The 10,881-nt window shown below is 45.6% G+C and overlaps 1 protein-coding gene and 1 non-coding gene across 2 annotated transcripts; both read left to right on the forward strand.

Annotated features, from left to right (window-relative positions):
* The first annotated feature begins 3,686 nt into the window (after positions 1 to 3,686).
* On the forward strand, positions 3,687 to 8,561 carry LOC119303784 (protein FLX-like 1). The gene is made up of 4 exons (XM_037580930.1): positions 3,687 to 4,337; positions 6,052 to 6,224; positions 6,953 to 7,098; positions 8,178 to 8,561. The coding sequence occupies exons 1-4, from the start codon at positions 3,754 to 3,756 to the stop codon at positions 8,292 to 8,294; spliced, it is 1,020 nt and encodes a 339-aa protein (XP_037436827.1). The 5' UTR covers positions 3,687 to 3,753; the 3' UTR covers positions 8,295 to 8,561.
* Positions 8,562 to 10,346: 1,785 nt separating this feature from the next.
* Positions 10,347 to 10,507, forward strand: LOC119304432. Its single transcript, XR_005148260.1, has one exon. It is a non-coding gene; the product is annotated as a U1 spliceosomal RNA (small nuclear RNA).
* Positions 10,508 to 10,881: the final 374 nt, after the last annotated feature.

Raw genomic sequence — 10,881 nt, forward strand, 5'->3', positions numbered from 1 at the left:
GTAAGCCTATCCACGTATAGTAATAAATCATATAGTAATAAATCATAATTAATCCACGTATAGTAATAAATCAATCCATGTATGGTAAGGTCATAACTCAGGAAATTTTGAATATGGTAATTATATGGTAATAAATTTAAATTACCCCAAAGGCTATCAATCCAGGTATGGTAAGGCCATAAATTGGGAAATATCGAATATGGTAATAAATTTAAATTACCCCAAAGGCTATCAATCCAGGTATGGTAAGGCCATAACTCGGGAAATATCGAATATGGTAATAAATTTAAATTACCACCAGGTATGGTAAGGTTATCCACGTATAGTAATAAATCATATAGTAATAAATCATAATTAATCCACGTATAGTAATAAATCAATCCAGGTATGGTAAGGTCATAACTCAGGAAATTTTGAATATGGTAATTATATGGTAATAAATGTAAATTACCCCAAAGGCTATCAATCCAGTTATGGTAAGGCCATAACTCGGGAAATATCGAATATGGTAATAAATTTAAATTACCACCAGGTATGGTAAGGCTATCGATCCAGGTATGGCACGCCCTCACCTGATCACCTATCACAATCTCCAGCCCCACGCACGCACCAAAGAACCCACCCGGCACCAAACGCAGCTCCTCTCGATCCCCTCGAGTAAACGCTGCCACCGTCGTGCGATCTTCCTGACACAGACGCCGTCGCCGCCTCCTTCCCACCTACGGCGTCCCCCACGTCCATGGTGACGACGCTCGCGTCCTACACTGACCCTCCGCCTCATATAGGTTGGTCGTTGATGGAGTGGGATGTGCCGCTGCGGTTTGGGGAGGCGCAATCACGATCTGGTTGGGATCTCAGTGTGGACTCGTTCTCTACGATGAAGGATGGCGCTGCCTCCCTGGCAAATGGGATCGGAGGAAGGGGCTCTACGTCGTGAATGTCGGCAAGGAAGCGGCCGAAGGCGAGCCCGACGGTGAGCACGGGTGTTCGTCCCATGAAATAGGCGGCCACGGAGGGCGGATCTGAGGCCACCCCAATCACCGGTGGCCCTTCCTCCCATCGCTCATCGCCTCCATTCTCTCTCTCCTCTAAATCTTTGTCGCTCCTGCCTGATTCTGGCCGACGCCATCCGGCTCTCACATCGACCACCACCAGCACGGCTGCGGACGAGGCGCAACCGCAGACGCCGCCGCCGTCATCCTCATCCACCTCCTCCACCATCCTTCCCAGCCATCGTCGGGGGCACCCGCCATCTGCGCTCTAGCCCACCCGCTCCCTTCTATCCCCTCCCCCTGCCTGCCAGCCCCGTGATCCATCACACAGATGGCAGGTACTACAGCGACCTCCTCCCCAGCGGATCCAGCCTCCTCCGATGGAGATCCATCCTGGGCACCGCCTTATTCTCATGCGTGCACGTCTATATCAACGTCTCATTCCACCTCACCTGAGCCTTTACCTTCCCACCTCTGCTTCAGATCCACATCACTTTGCAAGGTATGTGCTTGATTGTTCCGAACTGGATCGATGGATTATGCAAGGTACTTTGGGTGTCGTCATTGACGGCAATTGTCACGTCATGCTACCATCGGAGGGGTCCCTCATCGATGATTAGGGTCTTCCGAACTGCACGAGCTCCATTGAGAAGGATGTTTTTAATTCTGGTTTTGCCTACATGCTTTCTTTGCCTATATCTACTTAGCTAATGTCTTCTTATAGATAGTAGCTGCTGAAGTGGTGATCAAAGTTGTTCACTATAAGGAAACAACCATGATAACAAAAGTGTATATTCCCTGACCTTTGACCTGAAGTACTTTTTCATTAGAAACTTGCAACAGCCAGGCATTGAAATTAGCAACAGCTTCGTACGTACTGAACTAATTTGCAGCAACACGTACTGAACTAAGTTAGGTTATGCTCATCGTTCCAACATGCTTAGTGATAACCACCTAGCAAGCTGATCAAACATGAAAAAACTGAAGTGCTACTGCTAATCGTACTATTCTGAATGTGAAAATCTATTTAATTGGCTCTTCTTTAATTGTACACTTGCATAAATCTCAGATCTTGCAAATTACAGTATAACCATAAAAGTCATGCTTTGACTCCTATAGGGCCTTTTGCACTTTAATATGACTAATAATTTGCCTTAATATCACAGATTGTATTACTACCTTTCCAAGTGAATGACATTCAAGAAGGTCATTAAATAAAACCAAGAAATCCTTCTGGTATTGAAGTGTAGAAAAGTTGAGACTATAAAACCAAAAGGTTATATTTACGTTTATTAGAGAAGGTTCTTTACTTTTTATAGGAAAACACAAAATGTTGCGATGTAGAGTCTAGGTGGTGGGCCTCCTTGATCCACTTGGTGGATGAGGGCGACTCCGGTCCTGGCACCCATAGTGCCAGTGATCCAAAAATCATAGGGCCTGGATATAGCTCTAGCAGACGTATGCGGCTTGCGCATCGAGCTTGGTCGTCTCGAGCATGGGGATAGGCGAGTTGTAGACCAAGAGCTGATACAGAGATAGGCGAGTTGTAGACAAGAGCTGGTGGGCAGCAAGAAACGCATGCACACCAAAGAACAAATCTGAGTCACATGCCTACTTCTATTGGTTTCTACAAAGAGCGGCTAGCTTAGATCTTAGACCAGTCGGTCACTGTCGAGGTCGCCAAGGTGATCTTACAGCACCGCCGTGGGGATTTCTCATGATTTTATGTAGGCAAGCCGCAAGCGGTGGTGGTGATTGGCTGGGTGGTGTCACTGCCTTGGGAAGAGACGAAGTGATGGTAAAAGTAAGCAGGATCCGATGATTCTTCCGTGGGGATAGCCAAAGTCAAGATGTCGACTACAGACTCGTCGCAGACTTGCAGTGAACCTGGATGCGGCGAGCCTGATTTATGGATCGATGGCGGGTCTTGACTTTGTTAGGCCGGGATTGGATGGTTGCGGAGGGTGGTGTGCTTGGTTGGGTTCCCATGGAAGAATGTGGCCTCCTCGTGGATCTGGTCATGCCCATCCTAAAGAACATTGTGTCCCTAGCTCCCTCGAGGAGCAAGGACAGTGCAAGCGGCAGCAGGGGGTAGGGTAGATGTAGGGAGGGATGTCGGCGGCTGCTCGAGGTCATCATGATGAAACCCTTGACGTCCCATCTTTATCAATGGAAGTGGAAGAGCACGGACTCGAGATTGGATAGGAGTTTGAGTTCTTTTTGGCACCGATCGGTTCCCCACTTTAGAGATGTATTTTTTTGCGTGCGAGCAAACAGTGGGTTGATTCTAAAAGGGATAGGCACTTTTCAACAGAAGTGCATGACGGACCAAAAATATGACCTCATTTTATTCGTTTGATAGATATCGTATTATTCGTTGTTGTTCGTTCGGTGAAATTTCCTAATATTTGATTGTTGTATTTCTAATTAGAGCACCCTATAATCACCCAATATGAGAGGATGATAAATGAAAGATACTGATTATAAATTTTGAAGAGCCCGTGGCAACGCACGGCCGTTATATTAGTAATTATATATACACACACGGCACATGGTTAATGGGCCGGAAAAGTTAAGCAAAATAGCAGCGCTTGAGAGAGTTGAGACTGCCAGTCCAGCCCAAACAGAGCCCGGGACGAAGGCTCCCGTCATCTGTTCCAGCCTGTTCTTCCTCCCGTTCCCCTCCGCCCTTGCCCTCATCGAGGCGACCGGCCGACCTATCGGTCTGACCCCAAACCCCTCCGCCGCCGCCCGCCTCCCCATGGCCGGCCGCCGCGCGCCGCACGTCATGAGCCTCCACGACTCCGGCCCGCCGCTGCTCGGCCGCGCGCCGCAGCACCCGCAGCCCGGCGACGACCGCGACGAGCCCCCGCACGGCGCCCTCCTCCACCACCCGCGCGGGGGCCCCGCGCAGCACCCCGCCGTGGCGGCCCTCGAGGACCGCATCGTCGCCCGGGACCGGGACATCCAGGAGTTCCTCGTCGACAACCAGCGGTTCGCCGCCACCCACGTCGCGCTCCAGCAGCAGCTCATCTCCGCGCAGCACGAGCTCCGGGCCGTCTCCATCGCCGGCACCAGGGCCCGCATGGAGCGCGAGGCCGACGTCTGCGCCATCGCCGACCAGGCCGCGCGCATCGAGGCCGAGGCGCGCTCCGTCGCCGGCGCGCGCGTGGAGATCGAGCAGGTCCATGCCGATGTGCGGGTGCTCGCTGCCGCGCGCAACGAACTCATGGACCGGCTCAAAGGCCTCCGCGAGCAGCTAGGGCGCGCGCAGTCCAATTCCGCCAAGTCGGAGAACGTCCGCTCGCAGATTGAGACCATGCGACGGGAGATCCAGAAGGGCAGGTATTACCATCTGTTCAATTTTATAGAATCAAAACGGGTACACCTCGTCACCCCTCTTATTCAAATGGGACCAAAACCCTACTCCCAGTTCATGCCATCACTCAGTTTAAGATTATCAAGTTCCAGCACTGAAACATAGTACTATATCTTTTTGGACGATTGGTGTGGATATTATGTAGTATGTGCTTAGAGCGTTAAGTCACATCTTAGCATATTTTAGGAATTTGTAGTCCACAGAACCTGCTAGGGAAAAGTTTTCTGGGCATTAATGAGAATGCAAAGCAGCCCTTGTTGTGCTGATTGCTGAATTGCTATTGATTGTTATGCTCAAGCAAACTGCTCTCCAAAGAAACTTTTAGATTGTTAGCATATCATCAAGCATTAGGGTTAGGGCAGATCAATGGTTCCTTGTTTTTTGCCCTGAAGATCAATGATGTCACACAATTAAGCTGGTTTTCGAGAACCTTCGATACGGTCGTTGCATGAGTAGAATTATGAGCTCACATGTGAAAGATTTCATTGCTTATGTGCTTAACAATTTGTTAGATTTCTTTGAGCAATTGCTGTTGTATGGCCTAGTTGAGATATTTTGGTAGCAAGATAGAGTTACTCAGGGCTGTGGATGTTTGCTTGTTTGCTAGAGATTAGAGACCAACGTAGGACCCGCGGCAGAGTTATTTCTACAGCAGTTTGTAGGTTATTTGAATTTATATTGGAGGGTTATATGTTCATCTGCTTCTTAATTTGATAGGGCTGCAATTGTTAATGACTTAGAAGCATAAGGGCTGTTTAATTTAGCAAGTTCTGCCCATCTGCAAAATGTTATACACCAGGCTTTGGAGAGGAGTCAAGGGATAATGCATGCATTTTACTTCATTTTCCATGCTGCATTGTTTAACTGATGACAAATCAAACATTGGTCATAGGTCGCATGGCATATCACACTTCAGTTGGTGAGGCATATATGAACCAAATGGCCTCATAGATTTCATATACTAGGCCGCTAGGGTAGTGTTCAATTAATTATTGCAATTAGAGTTGTTGTGCCATCAATCACACTTGTAATGTATGGATGCTTTTGGGGCCATAGCTACAGCCGGCATGGCAGCACCTGCAACCACCTTGACGTATTGTGGGAAGGCGGCTCAGGGCAAAGTTATCCTTTTCCTTAAGTTAGCTTATTTACTGAAACCCTGATTCATGTTGCCATCTCCTCCCACCTTCCCCCAACACCCGAGGTCACAACATGCGAAGGTAATTTTGATAGGGTTGCTAATCAGGATAGCCCTGTTCAAATCCAAACATATATGTGAACTGTTAAAGACACCATCTAGCCTAGAATGGCTGCATGAAGGAGCAGGAAAATAGCTATGTAATGGTTGCTATTGGGGTTTGTCTGTAAGATTTATAGATGAACTTTGGATTATTGGACTTGTCAATGTACTGCACATGAATTGAAATGGCAGGAAGTCTATACCGATTTCAAGTTTCAAGCATCCCATCTGAGATCAATTGTTGTGGTATGATAATAGATATCTAGGGTTGTGGGAGCATTTATGATTCGCCTTCAGTCTAAATATTGATATTGTCCTTTTCACTTGTAATGGTCAGCAAGCTTTTCTGTGATGTTGGTACTGATCTAGTGGGTCTTGCTCTGTACCATCAGACCCGATCCACTGTCTTCCACTAATGTCCTTTCGTATAATATTGGTAGGGCTGCGGTTGAATTCGAAAAGAAGGCACATGCTGATAACCTTTTACAAAGTAAAGCAATGGAGAAAAATATGATTGCCGTGGCTAGTGAGATTGAGAGGCTTCGGGGTGAGCTTGTAAATGCTGAAAAGCGGGCCACTGCTGTCACCACGGCAGCAGCTGTAACTAACCCTGGTACACTACTGAATCTCTATGGGTTATTATCCTTTTCCTCTTCTGTATTAGCTAATAGCTTTAGAAGTATTTATCATAACTGCTTTAATCAGTATTTTTAATTCCATAGCGTACAAAAATACACAACCAAATCCACCATATGATCGAATGATTTGTTTTTGGCCCATAACGTCCGAGACAAAATAGATACTAAAATGAATAAAGGTTATAGTAGTTAGGGAGGAGAGTAGAAGAGATGCTTAGCATATCAGCTATCATAGATAACTTGCGTTTAGCAGTTTCAGCCTTCTTGGGCCAGTTTGCGGTTGTTCATTGTTGGGCTGGTTTGTGGAATCTAGTTAGGTATGTGATATTATGAATATTTATTAACTCTAATCAGATTTTCCTACTGTCACTACGAAAAAGATGCCTAGTATTTATATGCAAAAGTAGAAAAAGATACAAGCCCGTTTGGAAAGTCTGTGATGCCATGCAAAACCATAAAAATAGGCATCTTGAGACTTGAACTTACTATCCTGTGGCCTGTACAACCTGACTTTAGTTTGTGAAACTAACTTTATAGAGAACTGATGAGGCCAGCTGTTTGGCCATCTCCGGCTTTTAGCCTGGATAAGCTGATGTTGAAGTTGGGCCAAACAAGCTATTACTCGGAATACTTCTTAGGTGAAATTATATGCTTGTTTTCTTGCGCCATTGTTTTGAATCAGTTAGTTACAATCCTATTTCAGGGTATGCTCAACCGTACAGCAGTTCTGAGGCAACATATGCCACAATGTATGGCAATCCCGAGGCAGCATATGCAGCATATGGCAGTGCTGAGGCAACATATGCTGGAACATATGCCAATTCTGATGCTTATAGCACCACTAATCAGGTTTGTTACCTAGCTTTATTGTTGTGCTCTTATGTCCTTTTGGTACTAGTAGTTACAACATTTGCATACCTAGATTGTTACAGATGTAAAAACTGTGTGGTATATCTAGTTCAAAAACACACTAATTACCGGAAATTCAAGTATTGATCTGATGATCTCGTTTCCCTACTTTTGTGTTGCTTTAATAACCTCTATATCAATTTGGCGATTTAAAGAGACTATTATGTTTGTTTTGTTGTTTCATGTACAGTGTGCACATGGGGTTTGCACATCTTCCACACACTTGGAAAATTCTTGTTTCCACTCATTCACTCTTCTTCGTTTGTTATATTGGGGATCTCTGAATGATTTGTGTGTTGTGTACTATGTATTTCTGAAATTCCATTTTCCCCTATAAGAAGCAGGGTAGAATAACATGGTTAACAAGCAACCTTTTACATTGGTTGCAGTCATTGATCCCGCTCTTTTACACCTTCCCCGGTCTATGGCATTAGGTTTGTATATAATGCATGACATTATAGATACCGCTTGCTCATATCTGAAAGTCAGTTTTTTTTTGTCAAATAACGGTTTCATTACACGGTGTCATAATACTCAAAATCTGTATTACGAAAACACTTCTAAACAATAAATTGATTAACAATTACAGAGTCATAATACTCAAAATCTGTATTGCGAAAACACTTCTGCACAATAAATTGATTAACAATTGTGATAGAAAAATCACATGGGTCCAATCGTGTTTGGGATCAATTGTAGAGGGAAGTTCCAGGTCCTTGTATCTCCCCCCTCACTGAAATGATATACTCCCTCCGTCCCATAATATAAGAACCTAAAAAAGGTTCTTATATTATGGGACGGAGGGAGTATCTATTTTGAATTTTGCATCTCTTCCAAACTCTAAAATACTACTACTCCCTCCGTTCCGAATTACTTGTCTTAGATTTGTCACTTGTCTTAGATTTGTCTAGATACGGAGGTATCTAAATCCAAGACAAGTAATTCGGAACGGAGGCAGTAGTACTTAGGACCTAGGTACATAGTACTGATGAATTTTTAATTCGAATTCGTCTTGACAGGCTCAGACTCGCACTGATGGTAATCCACATTACATGACCCAGCCGGCTCACTATGCGCAGTACGAGGGCCAGCAGCAGCAGCAGCAGCAGCAGCAGCACACCAATGTGCAAAGATGAATGCTGACTCATGATATCTTTGACCTCGCGTTGCAATCTTCTTAGGGCTTTGCCAGTGTAAACGAGTAGATGCAGGATGCACCGAATTGAGGTTGACGGAGGGGTGAGTTCATTGCATGAAAGTGCTGGGAGATCTTGTTTATACATTGTCATTGGTTGATCAACTCTGGGATGTCTGTACAAGTCGATAGCTCGGAGTATGAGTCTTCCGCAAATTCTTGATGTTGTGCCGTCTTGATAATCCACCGCTTAGTTTTATTTTTTGCATGGTAATACGTGTCCCATTCATATTATATAAAGATCAAAGCACAAGCCCGTACGGACCGACATGACAAAATTGAAAAGATAGCAGAATATCTTTGTACTTCAAACCAACGTCCGTCACCACCATAGTAGTCACTAAAGAAAACAATGACGGATCACCTGCTCATCCGAGCTCGACACGGCTTTCATCGCTGCTATGCAGCTTTGCGAACCTCCAAGATGGCTCATCAAAAATGAAGCCATTGTCGTTGAACGAGGCAGACGGGGGCAACACCCTGGACACGCCATCGAACTCCAGATCTGATACCCCACCATGACTAAGACGCCGAAGGAGGAAATCGTACCTGCCATCCACGAACCATGAACCCAGCACACGTTTCGTCTTCTAGATGTCGTCGATGCAGACCACAATCTGCATTCGTTCCTGGACTACCTCCCAAGCTCCGCGTCGGCACTGGAGCAAACACCGTCGCAACGACGAAGCCCGAGAACACAGGTCCACCACGAGGATGCCGCCCGCCACACCATCCTTACTTAAACAGACTGGTTTCCAAAATCAACCTCAATCATAGAACCAAAGGCCTCGTTAGGGATGAAACCGAAGAATCTTTATTCAACGCTGTCATCGTCGCCGCTAAAGCCAAGACGATGAACAATCTAAAAACCTAAACTATAAGAGAGTAAAACGATCCACACACGTGGATCCGGTGATCCCCCTCACCACCGACGATCGAGGTCGCCGGCGGAAGGAAGCCGCCGGAGGAAGGCGTTAGAAAATTGGCCTTCTGACGGCGGCTAAGGTTGCAGCGGCCAGGACCAGAGGACAAACGATCTACCTGTCTGTTTGGTTTGATAACCAACAATCCACCGCTTAGTTGATTGTCCATTATGAGCTGTCGGCCGTACATGCATATAATGGATAATCTCAGGCAGGTCGCTGATCCTGTGGTCACTATTTTTTTTGTTTATTGCGCGCGATCCATCTTGCTTGCCAGTAAGAGGGGCAAAGGTTCACCTTCGCTTAGTTTCTTTCTTTCAGGTATTTCTTTTCAGTTTTGCTAAAGCACATCTAAATATAACATAAGTATTGCACATCTAAGTTATATGTCATTAATCTTACATTGAGATTCGTGTGGATATTTTTTTTCTCTTTATGCTCTAGTTATTGCACATCTAGATGTGCCCTAGACATACCTATTTCTTTTTGTTGTTTTGTCCGAGAGAGAGTGCTATGTCCTTCCTTTCATGGTTTCGTCCGGAAGTAAAATGCGACCGTTCTGCTGGGTGAAAACAAATCCCTTTCCTTTGTCCTAAGACAAGTGGCGTGCACACGTAGATATCGTCTCATCCTTGCAAAGAAAAATTATTATGACTGTTTACGAAGCATATTTCTTCATTCGAAAAAAAATCAGGGGGGCATAATTTGCGCCGTTTCTATATATTCATCTAACACTGCCCCAGGGTGCCCTAAAAAACCGCTCTCCCAGGGAAAAAGAGAAGAAAAAAATAGTAACGAAGAACCAGGCTCCACAACCGCGAGACGTTTCTCGCTCTCAAGGCCCACTGCCACAGCTCGCGTTCCAAGCCCATGGAATGGGACAAAAACGAGCGAGCCCATCTAAAACCTTCTGTCTTGTCTCAAAAAAAAAAAAATCTAAAACCTTCTGTCGCGTGCTCCCGTCCCGCACGCGGCTGCTGCTGCGCTTCGGTTTAGTCCCACCTCGCCTAGCCGAGGGCATCGGGTGGGCGAGCTCGCTATAAAAGGAGAGGCAGGTGCGCCCTTGCTCCATACTTACCTGGACGGGGTCGACGGGCGATCAAGAAGGCCCGTGGCCTAGGTTAGGGGCCCACATTGCACTTGGTGGGTGCGCTGGCCTATCATCTCCCCAAGTGGGAGAGTGAACGTCATAATTTGTGATAGAGGGGGTACGCGTTCGCGCGGCCCCTGCCAATTTTTTGAAATTAAACTTTAGTCCCTGCCTGGTGGAGCCTTATGTGTTCGTATATCTCCTGCTAATTTTTTGAAACTAAATTTTGGCCCCTGGTTTTATAGACGAGGCCGAAGATTGCTTCTCTCGTCTTTACGTTTTGGTCCTTCAACTTTTTGCTTGGTTGAAAGCTTCTTGAAAAAAGTTCACCATATGCACAGACTTCTGGTTTTTGACTAGAAAAAAAAAGAAAATCGGTCATTTTTCCCTTGTGTGGAGTATGCATGTCCATATTATTTGCCTCTCCTTGTACAATTTACCCTTTTGTAGTCATATTCTTTTTCTTTTCTTGTATTTTTTTTCTATCTGGATGGAGAAAATAGGAAAATAACCGG

Source organism: Triticum dicoccoides, chromosome 5A (assembly GCF_002162155.2).
Source record: "Triticum dicoccoides isolate Atlit2015 ecotype Zavitan chromosome 5A, WEW_v2.0, whole genome shotgun sequence".
In the NCBI taxonomy this organism is placed as follows: domain Eukaryota; kingdom Viridiplantae; phylum Streptophyta; class Magnoliopsida; order Poales; family Poaceae; genus Triticum; species Triticum dicoccoides.

What these genes read in the sequence shown, in the direction of transcription:
- LOC119303784 (XM_037580930.1), top strand. Translation starts at nt 3,754, where the DNA reads ATGGCCGGCCGCCGCGCGCCGCACGTCATGAGCCTCCACGACTCCGGC. An exon ending in CGGGAGATCCAGAAGGGCAG is followed by an intron (nt 4,338 to 6,051) that starts GTATTACCATCT and finishes TAATATTGGTAG; the next exon opens with GGCTGCGGTTGAATTCGAAA. An exon ending in AGCAGCTGTAACTAACCCTG is followed by an intron (nt 6,225 to 6,952) that starts GTACACTACTGA and finishes ATCCTATTTCAG; the next exon opens with GGTATGCTCAACCGTACAGC.